General features: G+C 40.7%; 3 protein-coding genes across 3 annotated transcripts; all 3 read right to left on the reverse strand.

The window, feature by feature from the left end:
• Window positions 1–42: 42 nt before the first annotated feature.
• On the reverse strand, window positions 43–8,698 carry chata (choline O-acetyltransferase a). The gene is made up of 15 exons (XM_086161968.1): window positions 8,528–8,698; window positions 8,118–8,195; window positions 7,532–7,723; window positions 6,963–7,081; window positions 6,245–6,298; window positions 5,762–5,942; window positions 3,626–3,803; window positions 3,363–3,532; window positions 2,785–2,885; window positions 2,290–2,418; window positions 2,077–2,199; window positions 1,854–1,995; window positions 1,654–1,716; window positions 1,422–1,559; window positions 43–795 (listed from the first exon to the last, which is right to left on the reverse strand). The coding sequence occupies exons 2-15, from the start codon at window positions 8,160–8,162 to the stop codon at window positions 364–366; spliced, it is 2,067 nt and encodes a 688-aa protein (XP_086018094.1). The 5' UTR covers window positions 8,163–8,195; window positions 8,528–8,698; the 3' UTR covers window positions 43–363.
• Window positions 8,699–9,322: 624 nt separating this feature from the next.
• On the reverse strand, window positions 9,323–11,901 carry slc18a3a (solute carrier family 18 member 3a). The gene has a single exon (XM_086161981.1). The coding sequence runs from the start codon at window positions 11,436–11,438 to the stop codon at window positions 9,882–9,884; it is 1,557 nt and encodes a 518-aa protein (XP_086018107.1). The 5' UTR covers window positions 11,439–11,901; the 3' UTR covers window positions 9,323–9,881.
• Window positions 11,902–21,705: 9,804 nt separating this feature from the next.
• On the reverse strand, window positions 21,706–25,729 carry rgra (retinal G protein coupled receptor a). Its single transcript, XM_086170624.1, has 7 exons — window positions 25,284–25,729; window positions 24,820–24,976; window positions 24,377–24,498; window positions 23,564–23,717; window positions 23,338–23,455; window positions 22,251–22,364; window positions 21,706–21,866 (listed from the first exon to the last, which is right to left on the reverse strand). The coding sequence occupies exons 1-7, from the start codon at window positions 25,360–25,362 to the stop codon at window positions 21,723–21,725; spliced, it is 888 nt and encodes a 295-aa protein (XP_086026750.1). The 5' UTR covers window positions 25,363–25,729; the 3' UTR covers window positions 21,706–21,722.
• Window positions 25,730–26,212: the final 483 nt, after the last annotated feature.

Genomic DNA, 26,212 nt, shown 5'->3' on the forward strand with positions numbered 1-26,212 from the left:
ACAGCCAAAGACGTGGATGAATGTCATTGTGTACCTTTATCATTTTCCATTTCAAGATTTATTTATTTACCACCGACAATAGATATACTTCTACCTCATGTTAGTTTAGTGCAAATCAACGATTGTAGCTGAATTTCTTCTTGAAGTACAGTATATTTGCTGTTGGCAACTTTTCGGACTAATGCTTTGATTATCTTTGCTATAATTCTCAGACAATACAGTACAATACAGGATATACCAAAACAAATTTTTTCAACATGATGACATCCAAAACTTTAGTTTATGAATGGTAAAAGACAAATATATTGTTTCACAAAAAGCACAGGTTTCAAATCACACCACTACTGTGGCCTCTAGTGTTTCCTATGATTTTTCTCCATTCTTCAGCGCTTGTGATTCTGCCTGTGATGACGTCTGAGTTTCAGCTTCCACGTGAGTCTGGTCCGGCATCTTCACCAGTACCTGCGGTAATGTTTGCCGATTCTTTGTCTGCTCAGTCACTCTGTGCTGTGTCTTGCTCTGCCAGTTTGTATCTGTTTGTGTGCACATCTCCATCCTCTGGTCATTCCTTCTTTTTGGCAGATTGTCAATTGAGTTGTATTTAGAGCACAAATCCTTCATGTCAAGGAGTCCCTGTTCTAGAAATTTGACAAATTTTGTTGAACTTGTCTGTGGGCACTCCCAGAAACTTGACACACAGAAGATAATGTGGTCAGACTGAGGGTTGTAGCATGCACCGTATCCATTTGGTATCACTGGTCCATAGCAGCAGAACATCTCCACGGTAGTAGGGACCTGAGAGAAGAGTTTCATGACTATGATCAAATAGCACTGTTCAGTTTAAAGTTAAAAGGCAACAAATTGCAAAAAATGGAAGTTCTTTTTTTCTCAGTGTCGACCAAGTTTGATTTGATGAAACACAGCAGCTCAAAAACTGCTGCAATGATACATTTGGTAATTATCTAATGTGCAAGCTGTTTGAATCAATGTGATATATTTTCATGCATTTTGTAATACATATTTGAATATTGCCATGGTTATTTTGAAATTGAAATTATGTACTGTTTACGAAAAAGGTAATTGGTTTGAAGAATTCTAAGTTATGGAGCATTATATCATAGTCCACCAAAAAAGGGTGCCTGCATCCCTATACATAATACGTTTCAGCAATTAAACTTGTCAAATATTTTAAATTTGACTGACACTGTTGTTGAAAACATTGTAATAAATAGTGCAGTTACGTGTATTATTATATCACAATTTGCAGTCAGGCAAATGACATTGCTGCTTTCACATGTTACTTAATTTTTTATTTTTTTTAATGAAGTAGAATTGTATCACATTATTCAAGTTATTACTTAACACATTTCTGACTCAGATAGAATGCAAATGAATACGGAATAGATAAAATGAAACTATACCTGACTTGTTGAGAGAATGAATTGATTGCTGATGAGGTAGGCTTCATCTTTGAATATCTCCGGCTTCTCTATCTCAAGTTCATTTGCAATTTCACGTAATCCTAGTAAATGATTGTCAATAGCCATCCCTGTAATAGCCTCAAAAGGAAAATTCACAAATATGTTACAAAGGTTTACTTTATCGAGAAAATCTGACATTGTAACAATTCGGAGAGGGTTATAAATAGCTTACCAGGATAGTGTACTTTGTCTGTGCTGTTATGGCACTTTTTAACTTCTCCATCTTTTCTGCATCCTGGGGGAGAAAAATATCCAAAGTCAGAGCAAGTAACCACAAATATAACACATTTAGAGCAAAGAAAACTGATAGTCTTACATCATTATATTGCGGTAGCACTCATTCACCATGACATCCATACTCAAACATCTTACGCTTGTGCTCAGTGTCCCATCGGTCATTGCTTTAGCAAAGGCCAGGGCCTCTGGTGTGGCTGAACGAATGTTGTCCACTCTTCCCTCCTTAAACCGCCGTATAGAGGCACTCTCATAGGTAGACACCAAACTGCCGTGGCATCTAGCATTTACACAGGAAATGTCATATTGTTTGCCTGGAACCAATAACTTATCAATCATTTCATTAGGAGCCTTTCTTAACCTGTAGTAGGCTAGCTGAAGAGCAACTTGGATATAGGCATCTGGACTCATTTTCTGTTTCTTGATGAACTCTTTTCCATAATCGCAGAATGTTTGGACATTCATGTCCAGATTTTTCACCAGCCTGGGTAAATTAGGACACATTTTGTTGGTGTCTAAAATGTTTGTGCATTTCAATTGACCTCATTCTATACAGACCGCAGTAATCCCAGACCTCTGGAGTTTGTCAGCGGATGAGGCAAGGTGCTTGTGAATCTCTGATGTACACTTCCAGCGAAGCCGTCTCGGAGCAGGCAGCTCGCTTACACTGGCAGCTCTGACCAGCTTGGATGGACTGCCTGTCCTGATGTCACACAAATATATAGATATCTGGATGAAGTTTTACTTTGGTTCTTAAAATAAGAGCACTCATTGTACATCAGTTTATATTCTCAATTCTCCACATGCAATTAGAAAAAAAATAACCCTGCAAATTATTTTTCCCTATATATCCTTTAAAGTTTAATACAAGAAATAAAAATTAAAAACATCTATTTCAAATTGAATCTGATTATGAATCTGACACAGGATGTAAAGAAAATTGCAACGACAGGAACATAACAACTTGGAACCCCCCATAATAATGGCAAGTATGCACTATTTTTGGACTTTTACATATATGTCAGAGAATTTAAACACATATTTCAATATCCATGCATCGTGTGCTTACATGTATTTGAGTAGATATTCGGTACACTGTACGAGAACGATCCCTTCAAATGGCGAGTGCTCACACACAACTCCACAGCAGCCATCAGCTCCTACAACAAACTGACACGGTAATGATGTTTTCAGTCAGTGAGAAAAAAATCCAGAGTTGTATCTAATTCTTAAAATTTAATTTCTCTACTCGCTGTTGCTACATGTTCTGCCAAATTGAATACATTTCTACCATGTTATAACCTTTGGGAAAAGAATAATTCGGTTTCTGATTATCATATATTACAATTCACTCGAGTCATCTGAATTCTTTATCAAAACATACCATATACATCAGAAACAATCCTAATGACATTGCCGATCTGACGATGTGTCTTCGGTGGGATTTCTCCTCAGAATTTTTCAAGAGGCTTTCCGGATTTGGCAGAGGATTAGTTGAAAGTGCATTTTAGCTACTGCAGTGATGAATATGAACACGTTTCAGAATAAAAATTAAAAGCATTAGCCGTATATAAGCCCTGTCTCATGAACTATTCTTCAACCAGAGGTTCCCAATTATGCAGCCTCGCACACTGTCAAAAGACTAACCTGCATGGGTTTGTCATACCAACGGTTGCCCCCATTCTTGGCCAGTCCTCCTCCATGCAGCATCAACATGGCACGTGTGCTGTCACACAGCTCTGCCCCACTTGCCTCATCCAGACACACCAAGCAAAGACAGCGCTCAATCATGTCCAGAGAGTCCCTGTTGGTTGACTCTAGAACAACACGTTTCATTTAGCGGACCAGATAGACACATCACTTTGGCAAAAACCTAACTTCAGACATTTTTTTTAATTAAAAAAAAGGACCTCTCATGAGCGCACTGCGAGATTCCGCCCACTCTGTCCGTCCATCAGAGGTGAGAAGTCCGATAGCTGGGAGAGTCTCTTCGTCACTATCTGCCATTTTGATGATTTTCTCAAGCTGTGTCAGCAGGTCCCTTTCATTCAGTCGGCGGAAATTAATCACCACATCTAGCACAAAGAACTGGACACAGGTTTAAATGGGTATAAGCTATTTTAGTGCTTTTATTCTTTGTGTCAGAGCTCCATGGTGTCTTGGAATTAATGCTGCTGGCTATAGAACCACCATGGAAGTGGAGAATATTTTTTCTCATCACATGGGCACCAAGATGTCTGGGCAGTTGGTCTATGGTTGTGGGTGAGGCAGTATTTTGCTTCCCACCATAACAGCCTTTATTCGATAGTTAGAGATTTTTATTTTCAAACTATCTTTCCTTTCATACTAAAAATCATGATCAATAACCTACTGTGTGTAGAGGTTTAACAGGAATGGTGAGTTTGGAATACATTTTTTAGAGATTTCGCTCAGATTACCGTCCACACTGGATGTGTACCCGTCATTAATGCCAATCTCGGAATGGATTTGTAAGGTGATTGTAATGCCCAAAATACAAACTGTATGATATAATATAAGATATATACATACGTTTGACCCATATATTTAAAGAGTTATCCTTGTTTAAAGAGTTATCCTTTAAAAATGGCGACATAGCTCAGGTAAGTCAGTACTTCATTAAAAGTTGCTGATGAAAAGCCGAAAAGTTACTCAAATAGTAAGCCTGACAGTGAAAAATGTGTTGTCTTTCTTCCAATGCAAAAAACCATCCGGCCAAACAACTTATTCATTCACCTTCTCTGGGTATTGGCATCTCCAACAAATTTCTTATGTGTTAAATGGAGAGAAAATTAATTTGGGCAGTAAGATAAGAATTCAACAATTACATTTACTGCATGAAATTGTATAAGCGCACCGCAGCAACTGCGCTTAACGAGGACAGCCCTTGAATCAGACTTAATTGTTAATGCTGCTACAAATTTCTTTTCCACTGAAAAGATTATGTTTAAACTGCTCTGTCTTGAAACATGCCATATTTATTGCTATGTCATGGTTTCCTTGACATTTACTTGGTGATTAAGCGATTATCAGTAATATAAACAGCAATATAATCAGCTGCTTCGATATGACCTCATATTATTCATTGTCAATACCAGTTATCTTACATGTATGATAAAATAATATACAAAATCATTACACTTATCCTGGATGCACTGTTTGTTAATCCTGAGATTGATAAATGTATTAGGAAAATGTTAGAAAAACCTTAAATCACTGTTCTCTTAGAAGTTGGGATAAGCAATAGTTGCATTATCTTATCCTATATGAAAAGATTATTGTGAGTGTACATAACAATCTAGCAATAGCATAAGTTTACCCACTTTCAATATCCCGTGAAAGTGCAACATAAATGATGGTGAAAAATTATTGGCTGTTGAGTAAATGTCAACCAGGCGAACCAGCCGAGGTTCGGCAATGCCAGACTACATATGTCACGCATCCTCCTTCTAATTACCTTAACAGAGAGCAGTTGTCAGTGAGCTGTGGCTGCTAATTAGTCAGCAATTACATTCACATACTGCCTGCAGAGCCATTCTTTATTCAAGAATATTCAAGGTACGATCTTTGTTTTGATTTGACAGAGACACAGTGTGTGGTCTCCCACTCACTGAAACTATCATTGTGAACAGTGTTTTCTGTGTCATGCAGCCTTCATCAGCAGATGAAATGGTCCAGGTTGTCACAGAGATGGATGTGTTGGCATTTGGGCTCAGTAGCTGCTCTTATTTTATTAACTGTCTTTTTAAAATATCTAATATATTTTGCTTTGTTATATGTGTGCCAATCTGTGGATACCTCAAGTGATATCTGTGGATCACTTGAGAATCGTAAAGAAAAATGTTGATGCGTCATCACATTATGACTAGAGACAAGTGTATTTCCTTTTCTTACATGTCCCGAAGGCTGCTTCCGTTTGCCAAAGACGAAAGCATCTTAAAAGGTCAGAATCGAATCTAATAATAAGTTGTAACCTTTTTGTCAAACAAATAACGACGATCATGAATTAGATTTTCGTACTGTCTTACCTGATTTTTACATGCCACAATAATATGTTCTGGTTCTGGCATCACACAACTCTCCTGGGCCACCAGTGTGTCTCGCTCAGGCCCTGGGAGCCGGTAGGAGGTGAAGAGGCGATAGTACTGCTCCATGCAGAGGGGAGTTCCAGCAAGCTGACCCCGGGCATAGTCCACAGGCAAAGCATGTCTGCAAGCAGATGAAACTTTTTTGGTCCTCGGTTATCTCTGCAAAGAAGGTAATTTGATTTTTTTTTCCCTGAAATAAGTTTTTTTTTAATTTGTTTGGAAGACCATTCAAAGGAAAAAACATTGTTTATTTGCATAAAAAGGGTTGTAGCTGAGAACACATTGCATTTTGATTTCTCAGAAACAACATTTGGTGCTCAGGGGACATCACTTTGTGAGCCTTTCTCAAGTTAAACATGTGGAAATATTTCCTTGTTAACGGAACACATATTACTTTGCTTGAACTCTTACACACTGACTTACGCATCAAGAAGAGTCTTGTACTCCAGAACTCCAGATATGAGGTGTGCAGCAAACCTGGGAGAAAGAAATACCATCATCTGTTATATACTTCTCAGTTTTTCACTAATTGTTCTTTCTCAAGTGTTTTCTCTCATGTATGGGATGATGATTTTTATCTACTGTGTAGCTATGCAAAATCTAACAATGTGAATACTTTATCTAGTCAAGGAGCTGGCCTGTGATCAATACCATGGTTACCAAACAGGAGCCTTCAGTGTCTATCATACTGGCCTGCAGCCACCTGCCCTAATGACCCTATCCGTCATTATGTTGCAGGGAATGTTCAATTTACTATAATCAATCAAAGCCACTTTCAAACTCATTTATACAGCATGCTTGACTGTCATCTCCCATTGGTTAAATATTACCTCTCTCTTTCCCTTCACTCACCACAAACATGCACACACATAAACACACACACACACACAAATTATCTTGCATGATATTCAGTATACTGTATATATACTTGAAAAGCTTTAGTATATATATATGTATATATATATACTTAAAATCGTGGGCCAATCTGAGACACATTCTATTCTATTCTATTCTATTCTATTCTATTCTATTCTATTCTATTCTATTCTATTCAAAGCCAAAGCAAAATCTGCACACAATAATATCATTGATGCGCTCTTATTGTTCCAGTCCCGTGATGAGGGTTGAGTGTGTCTCGTACCTCAAAGAATCGATGGGAGCTCTGAAGTTCTGCTTTGGGAACACCATCGTGGGACTGGAATTGACAGGCAGAGCCAGTCTGTTGTTGAGGTACATATCATTTAACCAGTAGTCATACACCTGCAGGGAATGAAAGGGTGCACTGAATGAAAGCACAATCCCTTGTAATCTTTAAAGGTGAATTGAACAAATGTTCAACATCTGAAAAATGCTTGATTTGTCAGAGATTTTCAACACATTGGGAAGTTATTTAGTTCAAGTACGACAACTAATAGATAAATAAATCAATAAAAAGCAAATAATAATAATAATAATAATAATGATAATAATATTAAATCCATAAATTATGATAATATATGCATTTATTTTTATTTTGTGCTTATTAGAACTGATGAGACTCATTTTAACACACACACACACACACACACACACACACACACACACACACACACACAACAGAGGAATCAAAAACACACAAATAAATCTGGAAAATGTCTTTGACAAATCATGATATTTTTGTTCTCGAATGAAAACCACATAGTTGGTCAGAAAAATGAAATACGAATTTACCCAATTCGCCTTGTCTTCCCTCCTTTCGCCAAGCTGGCTTTGTAATAACTCCCCCAGTCCTCCAGCAGCACCAAACTGTTCTACTATAGTTTGGGTTTTATTGAACTGCTCCTCGGTGAGCAGGTGTTTCATACACCTCAGATACATGTCCAAAGTGCTTTTCAGTTCGGGGAGAGGGAGCTTGGGCAGGTTCTAGAACAGAATGTGGTGTTAAAATTAAAATTCCAGTGTTCATCGATATCTCTTCCAAAACTTAGTCTTCAATTACAGGTCAATGCATGTAAAACATTCGCAGGCAAAAATCCTAGGATGCTTGAAGTTCCATATTGCAGTAGCTTTAATAATGTATTAACTACCTGTAATTAAAATTTGGCTTAGGTGTAAATGATACATGATATTTTCACAAAATAGATAAGAGTGTAACTTTCCTTACTTTATCTCAAATAAAGTCAGTCTTCAACACGATCAATTTCTCTATACTTTAAAAATTCATGCAATATTTTGCTGTCTGAAGTTGTTTGAGGTACAGATCTAGTGGACATTCCGATGCAGTGGCTTAGAAATAAAGCAGTTAAAAGATGATTACTTCTCCATCCCCAAGATCTTTGGAGGGCTTTTGATGAAGTGACATGTTGGTGGTGGGGAAGGAGCAGGTTGAACCCCCCTGGAGACACACATGCACGTACAGTCACACACGCACACACACAAACAGAAACACACACAAACATTTAGTTTTATTTGTCTCATTGGGTAATTTGCTCCAACATAACACTTTGAGCTGATCAACATTTCAAGGCTTCGCCACTGTGAACCTGTACTGTAAGAAATAACTCAGCAGAATTTGGATTAGAAAAAGAAAATATGCACCTGAAGATATTTTCTTATTTGCACTTCAGTTCCCCAAAAATAACTTAAGGCAATACACTCACTGAAGTGAGTCGATGCCACACAATTCATTAGATAATTGGAATTTAAAAAAAAATCAGGTGTACTCACCGGTAAGCAAAATACAATCGCTCTAGCGTTGGAGGCTTAGCCAAAAAGTTTTTCAAGCTTGGTCCTTCCCTTCTGAAGTCCGTTTGGAGAGGAAGTCTTTTTGGCCGTTACTGCTTGGATCATTTTGAACATCTTTCAACTCCCAGCTTGACAAGAGCCCGGGTCCGTCGCAGGCTCAGGAGAGATGCTGAGAGGGTACCAGACCCTCCCGGCTGCCAGGCTCCTCCCAGAAGTCCTGCTATTCGCCGACAACTTTATTCGGCCCTTTACTCGTTCACGCCGCCTTATTTAGACGTCTGCCACAGACATTTCGGGACAAATGGAGAATCTTCTACAAGGAACCTCTTGTTTGGAATTTCAGTGTCTCCCCCGCCCCTTCTCAGACTCCCGTCCCTTTGCATCAAAGTTGTGTAATTGATTTACTTCTAGACCTTTAAAAAATTGTGCAAACTTTTACAAAGAGCCAAAAAAAAAAAAAAAGAAATTCTCACCACTGCATGCTCCTTTTTGGGGGGTGAAACATTACATTTAAATGACATGGACTTGATTTACTTTCGCTTGTTTCACTTGATGGGGGGGGCGCAAAATGTTGCAGGCCCTCGTTACTTTTATTATTCAAATATGAATAATCCGATTGGTGTTAATGTTCATCCGGTGGTAATTATTATTCATCATGGAATTATTCATTGTGCGTCCATGCCGCTTGGACGATTGAATTCCACGTGCAAAGAAATAACAGAGAACGTCACATAATAATGATTTAATTATGTACATTGAATATACACATCTGTACAGCTGTAGTTCATACATCGAGGCATTCCATTCCAGAATGACATGATCGAAAATAAATTTAAAAATGCGATATTAGAACGCTAATTCAAACCTTTTCCACATATATAGATATATATTTTTTCTTCATCTTTCTATATCTGTTCTGTGACACACAGTATTACATATTGAATCTAGCAGCGCAACCCTGGCAAAATGAATACAGTTTACATTAAAAGACGAGTACTTTTTAATTACCTGTTTTGTTAAAATGCATTTACACGATCCCTGAATACGATGTGATTTATTACCCACACAGCTGATCGATGATGCTGACAAAATTGGCCGCGTCTCTCTGAACAAATTCCTTCACAATGCTATCGCGTAAAGATTTTTTTTTAAACTTAAGAGTTACTTGATTTGATAATACCCGGAGGAACCGGAAGCAGCAAATAATTGATGATATTACGCCATTCTGATCATGTTATGCAATCGATCAGGTCGGACAGGAAGCACACAACTCTACGTGGGCACTTTGACAGGTTTTCTTTTTTTGTGTGTTTGTTTGAACACAGTTTTAAGTTTCTTATGCGTATTCCCCTCCCGAGGACTCCTCTTCCGAGGGTGAGCGCTGCGCAAACGTCTCCGTGCCGTTCTCGTCGATCGTCGCGCACAGCCCCTTCCTCTTCTTCTCCCGCTGCTCCATCTTGATGGTGTCGTAGAGTCCCGTGGGCCCGTCCTCCAGGAGCATGTTCCGCTCCGAGAACGACGGTCTCATCTGCGCCACGTTCTTCAGCAGCAGCAGCGCCGGCGCGTAAAGCACGTTGGCCAGGCCCATGCCCAGGTTGAGCTGCACGAAGCCCAGGTCGTGGACGATCTGCCCCGCCACTACGGGCCCCAGGGCATAGGCCACGCAGTAGGAGATGTCCGCGATGGCGTACACGCTGCCGTACACGGACACGTGGCGCACGTCCACCAGGAAGGCGAGAGTCGGCAGGAGCGCCGTATCCACGAAGGCGATGCCGAAGCAGATTCCGCACAGAGGGATCATGAGCTGGCCGAAGTTCTTGCAGGCCGGCACGGTGCAGGAGCTGGCGCCGATGAACACCATGCCTATGGCCCCGTAGAACCACTGCAGGTGCGGGTACTTGGCCGCCAGCTTGACGGTGAGGAACACGCCGAGGACGTGCGGGAAGAAGGCGGGGAACCACGTCATGCCGATCTCCCACTGGTTGGCGTGCATGGTTTCCTCCATCCATTTGGCGATGGTTGGTTCGAGGAAGGCCAGCGGGATGTTGCAGATGGTCAGAGCACCGGCCACCACGGCGATGTATGGGTCTATCATCAGCCTGTGGATGGGGGTGCCCACGGGCATGTTCTCCCGCTCGCGGTTGGAGAACGGCTTCAGCACGAGGAGGCACATGATGCCGTCGGCGAGGCAGACGCACGCCAGGATCAGGAAAGGCACGCGTTTGCCCGCGAACTCGTAGAGGACCCCCCCGAACGGGGGCGCCACAAGGCTCCCGAACGAGATGAAGGCGAGGGCGATGCCCAGCGCCTTGCTCCTCTCGGCCTCCTCCGTGTACCTGTCGGCGATCAGGGCGATCCCCGAAGTGTCCGCGAACGCGGAGCCCAGACCCTGCATGCTGCGCGCCAGGAAGAGCGTCGCGTAATTCTCGGCGAAGGCGAAAATGATCGTCGAGAGGAACATGACGTTGAGTCCGATGAAGAGCGGGATGTCGTAGCCCACCCTGTCTATGAAGGTGCCGCTAAGCGGGTTGACTAGCAGCTGCAGGATGGCCTTAGAGGCGAACAGCACGCCTATCTGCACGTCGAAGTTGGACTTGGCCGTTTTGTGGACGGTGCCGTTGGTGGTGTTGGCGTGAGGCGCGGCGCGCTGCGCGTCGTCCGCCGCTTTCTGTAGTCCTTCAAGGTAGTCGGGGATGATTGGCACGATGACCATGTAAAGCATATTGTCTAGTAAAAGCACTATACACACTATCACCAGGATAATCCTGTTCTGCCGAACCGGATCTTGGATTACATTGCCTAGTTGTTTAGTTCTTTCCCCCATTTGGGACAGTTTAGACGCGGCTGTTTGCGCCAAATTGCCGGTCTGTCCCGGGGTTCCGTCCGGCTCCATGATTCCCGTCTCCTGCCTCGATTCTTGTTTCGAAAAAAAGTCCTCCCACCCCGCCGCAAAATTGATTATTTTTTTTAAAGAATTAACGCACGCTCATCTGATCCCAGTTCTTTTTTTTATTTAGTTTCGCCTGACAACTTTACCTCCTCCCCTCTGCGCTTTTCCGCTGTCGCGACACCGGCCGGTTTTTATCCCCTGTCGCGCCTCGTTTCCGCTGTCGCGGAGTCGTCTCTCGTCATCCAGGTGACGCGCAGGTCCCGCGCACGAAAAGTCAGCCCGGCCCGCACAACTGTCGGACATCCGGGCTGCTTCGGGTCCATCCGCCGCGGCTCTCCCGGACGCAGCCGGTTCGTCTCCGGTCACCTGTAACGGCCGTGAGCTCAAGTCATCGTTTCGCATCAGCCTGTCTGCTTTTTGTCGGCCGCGGAAAGAACACACGCTGCAGCTTGTTGACTCCCCTAGGTCCCCCCCACCCCCACCTCCTCCCCCATCTTCGCCGAAGGCTGTGACGCACAGTCCTGCTCCTCTTCAGCAGTTCTTTAATGCTAATTAAACACACACACACACACACACACACACACACACACACACACACACACACACACACACACACACACACACACTTCTCGCGTGGGCCGCTCCGGGCTGGCCCGATGCCTCTAGCCATCGTTCGGACTCTGATAGTACACGGAGAGTTCCTCCCCGAAGGTCGCACAACTGTATTGAAGTCCAGAAAGTTGGAAATGCCGTGGGATCTAAAAAAAATGATAAACGCAAAACATATAAAATAAACAATAATTAAATAATCACAAGTGTAGTTATGATTTTGAAGCGTAAAATCCGAAACGTTTCAGCACCACCGCGGAGTGGACAGCTCCGCAGAGGAGGTCTAGGGAAGTGAGAGCGGATTAAATCAAAATGAAATCTCCAAAGGAATTGCTTAACAACTACCACAACCCCATAGGAAAACAGTTTATTTTAATTTTAATATTGCATATTGTTTCTAGATGGAAATATTGTCGGGGATGATGGGGTGAGTCAAATCTCGAAGCTGCAAAGTGCAGAATGGACTTACAGCTTGACTGATGCCAGTGTGACTGAATAAGGAAAAAAATGCATCAGCACTCTTTAGAAGACAGAAAGAGACGGAGAGGGAGACAGACACAAAACAAAAATAGAAATAAATATAAAAAATAATAGAAGAAACGGTCTCTACATAAAGAAAAATATGCACGTTTTAGGGAATAGTTTTCCCATAATAATAATAAAAAAAAAATCATTAAAAGTGTTGTTAACTTCAACTCTCTGCAGCATATTGTGTAGCCAATGATAGATTAAAAGGAAAGTCACAGAGGTCACCGTCGGGAAGAAGAGAAATCGATTGAGTTTGATTGAAGTGAATGACATAAATGCCCCCAGAAAAAATCCAATCCTTTCCGTCACTCCTTCTGAAGCCAATGAGAAAACTGACTTTAAAAGCTTGTTTGATGGCGCCATCTACGGGCGGAGAGAGGCGTCACCAATTCCTCAATCAAATTGCCTAAAAAAATGAATTTATTTTATAAGTTAAACAGAATCCAGTTAAAGCTCTAAATTACATTTATTGTTACTCGTATTTAAGCATCTGGGTGTCACTTTCAAAATATTTAAGATTGGACATTTTATTTTAAATGATCCCACTCATTGAGTGCCAATTATTGTCATAGGCTCCAATTTTATTTTATTTTTATCGAAACAAATTGTTAATGATAATAACTAACTTAATAATAATGCTGAATAATAATATACAGTACAGGACTGACATCCACTGGATTGAAAAGGGAAATCAGAATTACGGAGCACAAACCGTTTTAACATCTTATTTAAAACTTTAGTTTCACGATTGACCCAATAATTATGATCCAGGTGACAGTACAATTAAAAACAAACAAACAACTTATTCATTATTTTACTCACATGTATGTTTTAAGTGTTTATGGAGAATCCGTGCTCTTTGCTTGTATATGTGCTCGGCCAGTAGATGTCGTTTTATCCCCACAGAGTGAACAACCAAGGGACTTGAACTGATTTCATTACACAAACATAGCATTACAACATTACACTATTCATTCAGAAAGATAATTTCAACACATGTGAAACGGTCTCCATAATGGAAAGGCAAACTCACAGGTTTGGTGATAACTGTTGAAATGTAGCATTTCACAGTGGGGCCTTTTTCATTTTTTTCAGAAAATAAAAGATCGATTGTCTTTATCTTTATCTCTTTTAACATAAACTCGTCAGTTTCTTCAAGCTAAGATACCAGGATCTCGAGTCCCTGAGTTTGAATGAGGCACTTGATCCAAAGTCCTTTTTAGCGATGCATATTATCACGCCCCGAGTTTTTAGATTATTTCTTGGATTCCCTATCACAAACATTTATCTGAAATATTCAATCAAATTGGAGTGAATCATTCAAATATTCTCATTGAGGTCAGAGTTTTCAATTTATGGGACATTTAATCAGACAAATTCAATATTTGCTAACATAGAGCAACTAAACAGAGCTACAATCACAACATAGTTTAAAACATTCTGCCCAAACGCTCATACCTAGAATACTGAATACAACGCAAATACAACCTCTTAGAAGTACAATTTACTTCTATACCACGTTTCAAAGCGAATCAAAACCTAAAACTTTTTAAAACTGCTCTTTTGGTTCAACTTCCATCTCATCTCTCTAAGGAGATCTAAGATTGTTTTGTGCTAAATGACAAGTTTATTTCCAAACACATTATGTTCTATATGTACTGGAATGTACTATATCACCAGTTTTCTGTGACATATAAGAAACAAAGAAACAGATTTACAGAATGTATTTTCTTGTGAGAGCTGAAAGTTGCAGTATTTCATTGATTTTCAGTTCAATGGCATCCATTTGGCCTAAAATCTCACAGGAAAAGTAAATACAGTAGACTCTATTTTCCTGTGCCATTTCCCTCCCAAGCCTTTATTTGACGCAGACAGAGTAAATCCAGGCAATGAATGTCAGGAATCCAACCAAAAAGGGGCTCAACATTTTTTGATTTATTTTTAGATGAAATGTTACGTCACATGAGTAAGAGAACAGCTCTGATAATCACATTTATTTCCCTCAGCGAACAAACTGTAACTGGAAGGCTTAATGATGAAAGTCTGAATGGCTTGTGGCCCACCCAAGAGACAGCTTCTTTTCTACGTCACATACACACATACACACACACACACACACACACACACACACACGCACACACACACACACACACACACACACACACACACACACACACACACACACACACACACACACACACACACACACACACACACACACACACACACACACACACACACGCGAAGATCTCAGGTAAACTAAAAAGAAATGAAATCACCACCTTTTTCTGGGTAAATTATCTGTTTTCTAATCGGTATCCTTTTGCTTTGGTAAAGGGACAGAGTCAGGAGAGTCAGGGTTAGCTGTGTTGGAGGATCAGCATTTTCTGTTGCTTTCCCGATGATTCTGCCCTGATCTGATTTGAAACCAAGCTCAGGAGATTCAAGATCACGATGTAATCTTGTGCAGTTGCCAAAGTATTAATTTCTGACAGCCAAACAAAATCCCAAGCCACTGCAGCCAGATGCCCACGGCAAAACCCCATGAATGACCCTACTAGACCTGAATAATTACACAATTAAATCATCGGGGGATGAATTAAAACTTGTAAATGGAATGTTTTAATAAACTTGAATAGTGAGTCACAACAACAAGAAGCCTGCAGCAGCAGACAGGCAGAAACATGTTTGATTTAAATAATGACACTCTGTAAAGGCTGCAGGAGTTCACGTTGCTCATATTCAGATTTGTCCTTTAAAAAAGATGAAAGTGCCACCAGTAGTAAAGAAATTAGTTTTTTTTTTTGGGGGGGGGGGTCTATCAAAAGAAGACGAACATGGGAAATGTTAGGAGGTGACTGGGACATATGCAAATAATGAGAGAGGGAAGGGGGAAGGAAAACAGAAATATGATGAAACAGACTGATTTCATTGCAAAATGTGTTAATATTCATGTGACAAAGATGTCGAAAAAGTGCTCAATGGACAGAGCTGATCTTAGAGAAACATCTCATCAGCTGATCTGTATTAGGGGCGAGTCCTCATATGCAGTTACCATGGTAATGACAATTATTAAGCTGAATTCTGGCTTGTCACTGAAAACAAAGTGCTATTAACATTTTTTTTAAATGCAGGGACAGACAAGCAATTATGTTGAGCATAAATAACAATAAAACATGATTTGGCCGTTTTTTAACAATTTTTGATACTCACTGCCTCAACATTTTGTTTTCATAGAACATTCTTTTGTTTATTTCAAGAAAAAAATGTCTGGGCTTTTGTAAAATCAAATTTGTACTGCGTGAGTGCCGACCTAAAAAAAACATTATTTCAAAAACGCTAATGCGGTTAGACTGAGGAAAAATTAGGCCTTTTAATATTGAATATTCACTATGTGAAGATCGGAAAACACCAAAGAGACTAAACTACTGTCGGAAAAGTTGAAGTGAGGCAAGACATCAGGTTCTTTACTGTTGCAGAGTGACTTGTGCGACGTCTCACAATATTTAAAGGGAAATTAGCCCCTCTGTATCTCAGAATGATGGATGGATCTTGTATCTAACTGGAGACAGATGGACCCACGAGCAAAAATTCAAACAATGTATGGAAAAACCCAGCCTCCATTGAGAGAAATATTCACCCTTCATTTCTTGTTGCATGTTGACTTAAAGATAAGAACAAAGATTGATAGCACAAATGGATTTGTGTTGCTGAATGGATTATAAGCAACATCATCCTCACGTGTGAATTGTGTTCATTTAATCAACATCACAGCTGCTGCTGATATCCACTGATGTTGTTCCTGTTGACATAGAATTTTGCTTGGATGTACCATTCTTACCCAAACAGACTTGACCTTTGACCAACATGTGTTTTTATTGAATTTTTCCCTATAAATAAACCATTGTTCTCATTGGATCATTGTCCACATCCTCAGATTACACTCTTTACCGTCTCCTATGGATTGTAGGGGGAAAAGATAGATATGAATATGTTGCGTTCCGCATGTGCTCTAGTGTCATGAGTGTGAAATTATAAGCAACAACTTTCTTAGCAACATTTAAACCACAGCACAAGCTGTTCTGTCTTTTTTTTTTTCAATAAAGCTGAGTTTGTGCACCTCTTCACACATCAGGGTGTGAATAGTCTGAACTGGTGACAATATTGTCCTCGCTTTATTGGTCAAAGTGAGCGGTTTAATGAATTAAAACAGTGATTTCTAAAGAGCAGTGACGCACAGCACCATTTTAATCCAGATTACAGTGAAACACTAATCCTGTAAAAATTCAGTTTCTTCCAAACAGATAACATGTTATTTTCTAAATTGTAAAATGTTGGATGTTCGGTTGTTTTTTTAGAGGTCACTAAAGGCATATTTATCTCTGCTTCTGGTCCGTGTGTGTCACACCGTCATCAAATTGTCAAGTTCGATGAATTGATTGGAAGAGCAGCTGTGTTTAGCTTTACCACTGATTGTCCTGCGGCTGGTCCAGAAGAGTGTTGCTTTGTGTGTATATGCAATCTTATGCTCTGTGGTTATATAATCGGCTTCACATCTGACAGCCATGATCACTAATGGTTGATCTGAGGCAGCAGGCTGACATTTCACCCCGTTTTTTGCGCCTGGCTGGGTGTGAGGTCGTGCACAAGGTGTTGAAATTGTGTCTGACCCGGCCAGTGGGTGTGATTAATGTGGCTGGTTTTGATTTGGCAACACATTGCTTGCAAGAGGAGAGATGACTCCCCCATCGCCACCCTGCAACCTCATATTTCGATTTTGTATTGAAACAATTAATCCCTGTTTTTATCAGGTTGATTTGAGATAATCTGGAATCCAGGTTATATGCATGTTATTCACCGGATGTTCTCAATCCGAGCAGGAGTGTAACAAAACAGAAGAAAACAAACAAACTAATACATAGACATGTAGTGTAGGCACTCATGCAAAGACTTCATACATTGTCGCTGCTGACCTTCGTGCTAAGATTTCTTTTTTTCCCTTGAAACAGGACTGCCAAATGTCATTAAGTTGTGCCATGAGCAAACAATGCAATTCTAATAGTGCGTGAACACATCTTTATTTAACAGCTATTACAGTCAGCTGATCATTCCTGTCATATACAAGCAATCCCTGTTTGTACAGGGTGCAACGGTGATCTGTAACAGGTTTTTCAATTGATGGAATCATAAACAGTATTAGAGTTCTTTTCCCCAACAATCATCTTGGTTATCTTTTTTACAATATTGTGTAACTTACGTTTTCCCTTTGCTCTCCATTCTAGAAAACTCCTCATGCCCTCTGATTGTCCCTCTTTCCTCCACACGTGGTTATGTTTCTGTGTAATCCTCTCAAAAAGCCTATATGAAAACTTCATTGGTTGGCCAGACATAATCCTCAGTGAACTCTAAGTACCTGAATATGTTTTACTCTAAGAGGGAAAGCCGATGAAAAAAAAAAGGCAAAATGTGATCTGCCAGACATGAATTCAAAACAGCATCAATACTGCTTTTTTTTTTATGTCATACACTGTTGACAATGCCAAATCATTTAAATTACCTGATACATCAGTTCGGGTGACAATATATTATATCATACTTACCGATCAGTCTTATTAAGAAAATACAATCAGAACCATTTCTACAATTCTTGTTGCTGTTTTGATCACCTTTAACTTCACAGAGCTTTGCTTTTTGACAGCGTAACATTGTTCCTGTTGGCAGTGAACCAGACTGCACAAAGCAGGATTTATTGCTCAAAAACAATGATGACCTTTACTCAGGCGTTATGAATAAATGGGTTATTAATTATATCAAAAATCTAAATGAGAGACACCATGCTGTTAAAGTTGTAGAAAACTAAGTGTTAAGAGAAACCAATACTTATCTGACCCCATTGATCTAGCGGTGGGACAGGAGGAGAGGCAGTGGATTGGCTTTAGAACCTCCAGGAAGGCAGAATTGTATGTTTATGTCCCAGTTAAGTGGAAAAGTTAAATTGTAAATGGGATTTTCTTGCAAATTTGATGTCTTGAAGTGCTCGAATGAAAAATACATCAATCGTATACAGTTGTGCGATTTTAACCCACATTATGACTTCATCCTAAACCTTACCTGCGTTATTTCTTAACTAAAGCTAACCAGGTAAGTGATGTACAGCCTATTTTGATAGGTAGCTGATGTGTGATTCTGAACACTGCTCAGTCTTTGGGCCTATATCAGCTCAAGCAGCATTGACAAACAATCACATATTTGACACAGATGAAGGGAAATACCTCAAAAGCATGTAACCATTGGTTGCATGCTTTTGAGGTATTTATATGCTTATATATGTATGGTTACTAACCAAGCATAGACAGGAAAGTCATACATACAAATCAATACAGGTAAGAGACTATCAAAGACAAAAATGAAGTAACTATTCCACTTGGAGAGTGGAAATTACATCCCATATTGACATCAATAAAGAGAAATTAAAAATAAGTGACAAAGCTAGGAATTTTGCAAAATAAAACAGGACAGTAACTATAATAGAGTTCATACTTTGAAGTCCAGTGTTAAATGTGTCTAAACAACAAAAACTTGAAATTCCAAGCGGAACTGTGACATGGCAACACATTTCCAATACCAGGCTAAGAGCAAAGGTAATCATTTGAATATAATAGCTGTTAGATTCGTAAATGCATAAAACGCATAGTTGTTAAAACATTTTAAAGTTAATCAAGACATTATCTTTTTTTTTCAATTTTGTGTTGCACACACAATAGAGGCACCAAATGCATTTGTGTCTCGGAAACTCTCGTACAACTTGATTTGAAGAGCCGACAACATCTTTATGAATCGATCTGGCTGTGTTTCATCCTTTTTAAGTGTAATTATTATGTTTCTAATGACTCATTACGTAATGTTCTTAGAAATGCTTTAGTACGTAGGATCACAGTAACTTCATGCCGGATGACAGCTCCATATGTTTAATAGGATCTGGGGACAGTTTCCCCTCATGCATTTTCTGATGTCAATTTTCTACATTGAATAAAGATAAGATCATCTTTGCTGGTCTGATCCATGCGGCAAATGTCATCTGATTAAAGCAAAATCTATGACATCTGAACAGTCTAAGCCATAGTCACAGATGATTGAATTACCTCGAGTAAAATGAGAATGAAACTGTGGGGGTTGGGTCCTCTGTCTACATGTGTTGTTACCATATAATTATGCAACGACTCTCTCCACTGACAGGCTGTTGACAATTAATCTGCTTAGAGACACCAACAGAAAGCCTCCATTGTATACTGCAACCTCTGGCTGTTATCTTTACCCTACTCTCTGAACCTTTATTTCCCTATCATTGCCCTGACATACATTGTATGCAATTTCACTAGCCCTTCAGGTATTTTGAGGTATAATTCTACTTATTAAAGGTAATTACTGTGTGTCCCATGAGAAAACCCCTTGGGAGAAAGACAATAGCAGAAGACAAATATTTCAGTCAGTCCGAGTTCTTTATTAACAAATGGTAATTATTTATGACAATTAACAGAACATGAATTGCAAAAAACGTATTATTTTTTTCAAATAAATTAGTGGAAATATCAATTTGTGATATCTGGAGCCCCTGTTACAACACAAGTCTTTGAAGAATTTCATCAAAACATTTATCTGAGGAAGAGAAAGAGAAATGTATGGAAAATTTAGTGCCCTTTATCATTATCACTCATTGGATTTAGTTAAATGTATTTTTTGAATTCATTTTCTCAGCTCTTGTTGTCCTGCTAACGTTAATATGACGCTTTTTGTTGTGTACTGATAGAATCGCAAGTAATTCTGTACTCCGTTAAATTAGATCCCCTATTCAAAGAAGGCCACCAGAGGAGTGGACTACTTGGTTTTTGAAACCTACTGTAAGAAAAGTGATTATATGATAACCAGTAGTGTATCGTGTAACCTCATGGTCAGATGTTACATTAAAAAAGAAACAACCACTAATGTTAAAGAACTTTTTCTACAACAAAGTAGAAATGCAGTTTTACAGCAAGTGGATAAAGTATTAATGAACCAGTCAAATAGTTAGAATGGGAGTTTGAGGGCCATTGGAGCAGCTATAACTGTATACATTTCAAGCCCATGTTATAGATAGTGTGGAATCATTTTCAAATATATTTCATTTTGATGTTACATAGTTACTCCAGTCAACAAAATGGGAGGCAAGAAGAATGTCCAGTTAATCTACGAGCGTTGACTAATCTCTAAGTTGTTAAGGGGGCTGTGAATTGAAGAATAGTCTTCTTGTTTGGAGGATTAGTGTGATTCTACTCTGGAAACAACTGTTCATTCCTTCTTGACGAGACATCGGGGGCATGAACACGGTCTCAGGCGGGGCAGAACATGATACAGCGCTGGTTTCCTGTGTGCCCTCAGCCACAGTGATAATTTTAACAAAAATGTGATTTGTTCAATTTACGATCTCATAAAAGATTAATGGCAAGGATAAAATGACCGCTTCTGGGCAAAAAGGTAACAAAACATAATCCTGCGTGAAACTGGTACATGAGCAGATTTCATTCTTTTTATGGGATAAAACCTCATTATTCTCTTTAATGTCAACCATTTGGCCCAACCAGATTACATCACATTTTTAGTAAGATTTATCAGTTTTAAGTTAAGACCATCCTGATGAAATGAATAATGTTTGCTGTACTGAGAGAGAAAGTCAGACATCATTGTCTTGATAATTACATTCAAATCCATTGAAGATACTGTATTTCTACTGCTACTACTACAATGACAACTAATAATAATAATTATGGTAATAATAATAATAACAATAATAATTATGTGTTTCTGACACAAATTAAAAATGTTGCTGCATGAAATCTCTGCAGTCGCAGCAAAGATTTTTTTTGGATCTTGTAAGAAATTATTACAATCTGTCAGTACATTATGCATATTATTTTACAATATGCTGATATTCTAACGGGTCATTTTTGAAATTCTTGTTTAGCAAGGATGGGAGGGTAATCATGACAAATCACTTCAGACAAAAACAGTTGCTATTAACGCTAAAGACTTGACAAACACACTCACAAACAGAAACTTGTTGCTACTAGCGAGAAACCACCATCACAGAGCGTGTGTGTATATGGCATGCTTAGTTTATTTTGACTTGTTCTCAATTTGAGGCACATCAATCTTTTCCCCTGTGAGGAACTGCCAGATGCCTCCTCTGTAGTTCTCATTTCCCAGAGCATACAGAAAAACGTTGAAGGTGGGAGAGGTCTTAGCCAGGATAGGAGCAATCTGCAGAGAAACGTTCAGGTGTGATAACATTATTAGCCCTTGATAAATCCCAAAGAACAATAAAGATTAACTCAGAATAATGCATTAATACAATGATCACCATTACATGATTGTTGGATTGTAAATCAAGCATGTCTTGTCAATTATATCCTATATGAAATTATTTTATTTCTTTTTTATTGACTGAATTATACAATCTTGGTGTTTAAGTGAGCATTAGCTTTGCATGGGAAAACAACACGTCTTTTTAAATACAACCACAGACGGGGGGACTCAATACTACGTCGGCAACTGAATCACTGTTCAATCCAGTAGTTCTATGTTTCAACTAACATGTAATAACTATCAGTATTTTACATGAATGTATGTGCTGGACTTCCTTACCATCCTGAGCTTAGGGGAGACCAGGTTAGCATTCTCCACAGCAGCGTAGAAAGCCAGGACTCCATAAGGACCCCAACAGAACAGCATGGTCTTAAGAGGAGTGTTGGCATTGAACTGGACAGAAAGAAAGATAAAGAGAACAGGAGCGACATGTGTTGTAAAGAATGAGAAAGAATGGAAAGGAGGGGGAGACCTCTGTCATGAGTTTTATTTTACTTGGGCCAAGTCACACGCCTGAGATAATGCCTGGGAGAAAAACAGTATCAGCGTTAAGGAAGTTCATGCTGAGTTTGGCTAAAGAAAGATATGTGAGTAAATAACCCCAGGGCATGATACTGGGCAGAGCTCATGCTCACAGTCATGAGTGGAAATAGCACATTACTCTTCTCTAGCTTTGGTTTTTTGTTTACACATTTTGCTACTCAAAGACGTGCGGCCTATGGTTATAAGCATGAAGTTACATAATTATATAATTCCACAAGAGTTCTTGTGTCTCTGCTGCTCGAGTGCTTGTAATCAAAGTGTCTTCAGATTACTCAGATGACTGTGTGTAATGGGTTTATGCAATGCAGGGTGAAGACAACACAGTCGAGCCCCTGAGGGACTCCACCCGTGAACTCTCTTTTCAGTGGCATTGTTGTTTACAGCAGCTACAGTCCACATGCAGCAGAGAGGCAACAGGGGCGCCCCCTTGAATTCATGACCTATATATGTCATGCTCTTCATTCATTCTGTTTTGTTTTACTGTAAGAGGGTCAGATGGGAATTTTGTATTCATGCCAGAGAGGGATGGAGGTTAACATAAGAAGAATTCATCCTGATTCCTTCCAGCCGATGAGTCCAGAACAGGAAACCATGTCTGAGTTACATATTACAATTGCACTTGATTTATGGCTGCTGCTTTGGTATAGTCCAGAGACCTTTCCAAGTTCCTTTGTGTAGTTATAAAGACCCTAAATGATGAAAGCATAATTTTCTCAAAGCAGTTTTTAAAAGTTCAACCGCATGCATGAAGTTACATATTGAACATGGTGAACCTTAAGGAGCTGACGTTATGTTCAATATGTTGATTTAGTGTTTTACTTACTCTTGGGTTTCCAGTTTTCTTGAATTTCTGTGCAATGGCCTGGTAAGAGGACATGACAACAAACACCTGGATGGCCATGTTAAAAATGCTCATGGGGATCAAGTAAGACACATAGTTTCTGGGGAGAAAAAATATAAAACAAGAGGCCATTACGTCAGGATGGAACATTCACAGTAAAAGACATATCACACTAACCCAGATCTTGACACGGTTATGAGCCGCACACCTGTCTCCCTTGCTGTAGTCCAGAGTGCAGCAGGTCCTTAGGGGCTCGTAGTCATACTCTCCCCAACCAATGAGAGGCATGGCGGCCCAGAAGGCAGTGAAAAGCCAGATGAATACAGACAGGGTGATGGCGCTGCTCCACTGTAACTTGGTCCCTGTTTCCAAACATAGTGGAACTCTAGTCAGTTTCAGTCCCGAGCTCCTGTATTACCTGGTAAACTCTGTGTCTGGGAAAGATTTAAGTCAACCAGGTCTCGGTGCTTGTTGTCAAACCTTGTGCAAAGGTGAGAGGCACCAGAAAACTGAACAAGCAGGAATCGAAAACAATGGTTTACTTTATTTTTCCCAAATAGGTGAAGGTTGAAAGACTACAAAATGCCTGTAAGCATTTTGCCATACCAGGTCACACCTTCGATCCAATAGTAACATTTTAGTAGCAGCCTGGTAACTAGAAAAGTGGTACAGTCCATTCTTCCAAGTCTTGTATCCTGTTATCAATGATGACTGAAAATAGCAACGGGGCTGATTTTATTCATGTGTCATGAGACCTCAAGACAAAGGTTTTCTCCTCACAATAAAACCGGCAGCTGCTCTGTTTCTCGTTTCCAAGGTTATCAAGCCGTTTAGGATTCAATACGGGATTTACGGGCCACTTTTAGATGAACATTTCCTTTAACAGCAGCAATGCCAAACCAAAATCTGCGCTTGTTGGGAAAGTTGTTTGTGTCACACACACACACACACACACACACACACACAGTGTCTGTGTCTTGTTTTTTTTTCCCCAGGTGAGGAAGGACCGGGAGGGGCTTACTGGTGCAGTATTGATGGTATCTGTCCCAGGCAATAGCAGCGATGAAGTGGATGCTGGCAAGGGCGGTGACAAAGCCCTGGAAACCATGTGTCTGGCACCCTTCGGAGCCATAAGGCCAGTACCTGGGGGCAAGTAGTTATTTTTGGTCACTCAGAGAAAAATGGGACTTGTTTACTCAAGCTTCATTGACAAATACGCTCATGTGAGAATGAGAAAATACATTTAACAAACAAGATTAGGCTGGAAAATAATCCCTGAATCAATGAGCATGGTGAAAAATCCTGTGCATCAGAACATGGGTCTTGATATTGATTTTATGCCTCAGCATTGGCACCATTCCTCCGACAGCTATTTCTTTGCTCGTTACGTGTCACAAGGCCCAGGAGGAGGGGAAGGGAGGGGTCTATGACCAGCGGGGTGGGGGCTGGAGTCACATAGCTCACCTTAGGAAGCTGGAGAAAGCGGCGATGGTGGCGTTCATGGAGATACCCATGTCGGCCAGCGCCAAGCTGAAGACTAGGAAATTGCTGGGGGTTCTCAGCTCTCTCACTTTGAGGAAAGCGACGACCGTCACCGCGTTCAGAAAGAAGCCAAGGAGACCTTTTGGGGTGGGGGGGAATAGGGGGGGGGGAGTCAGAGAGAGACGGGAGATGAGCGGTGTACGCGTCGATCGGTGCGCACCGGTGTGCGATCGATCCGCGTAAAAGAAAGTGTTTAACATAAACGCGTCATGAGATCCAGTAGGAGAATGCCCCCTATCACGACCACCACCATCCATGCCCCTTTAGGAAAGAGGAAAAGGCTACTGCCACGCTCCCCGCCGCCGCAGCAGCCCCCGTAGTAACCCATTTGGACAAATTCCAGCGCTAAAGACGAAAAAATAAACAAAACAAAACACCTCACTCACCTTCCACCAGCAGACAAGATCCCAGGGAAAACACGTCGAACTCGGAGAAGCCCTCCGGCAAAGGGTATGAAGAAACCATCCTGGAATCGAACCGACACCTCGTAGAGCAGCTGTGACGGACACGGAGAACTCCTGACGCTCGTTTACCCAAACTGACCGGACGCGTCTCGCTTTTTAAAGGCGCATTTTCACGTGAAAAGCATATACTTTATTATGCAAAAGCAACCCCCCACCCTCTCTTCCCCCTCCCTCCACGCTCCCCGCTTTCTGTCGCCCCAATCCGCGCAGGAATGTCTTAAAACCCACTCAAAATCGCAACCCCTTAAAGCGTATTTGTCCACGGCGGCGGCCGAAAGCCCTTGCAATTAGTTACACAACGAGCCTTTGTGTGGCGGCGCGGATGCTGATGTCAACGCGACGATGCAACCATCGCCTCCCCTCCCACCCCCCTTTGGCTCTGCGTCACTTTAAGGAGACACAACAGGTGTCCGTCCGCGCGGTGTCGTCCTGCACGTGTTTGACGACGATGATACGAAAGTCCAGCGGGAGAAGGGGTTTTGGGGGGGATGGTAATTCGGGGGCTGGATTGGAGTCACATCTGGCAGATGTGCTGTCTAAGAGCGACCCTGCAGGATGGAAGATCCAGGAATGTGGGTCGATCCTGTAGATTTGCACAAGTACAGCGATAAGCCCATCTGAACAAATGTGTCGAATTCTATGGACGTTTTATTTTGAACCGTGTGAGAAGAAGAGCTGGTCTGATACATGCCTACTGGTGCAACCTAGTCATTGCAGTGTTGTAACCTGGGGTTATCAGGTGTTCCAACATCTGACGCCCTTGCCCAGGCGACCTCTCCGTCGATCCATTCCCCCACTGTCTGCTGCTTTTCTTGCACTCAGGCTCGCGGGGGATACTGGAGCCTATCACA

The sequence above is a fragment of the Fistularia commersonii genome, chromosome 2 (assembly GCF_037954325.1).
Source record: "Fistularia commersonii isolate RoL2024-O1a breed Wild chromosome 2, RoL_Fcom_v1.0, whole genome shotgun sequence".
NCBI classification, from domain to species: Eukaryota; Metazoa; Chordata; class Actinopteri; order Syngnathiformes; family Fistulariidae; genus Fistularia; species Fistularia commersonii.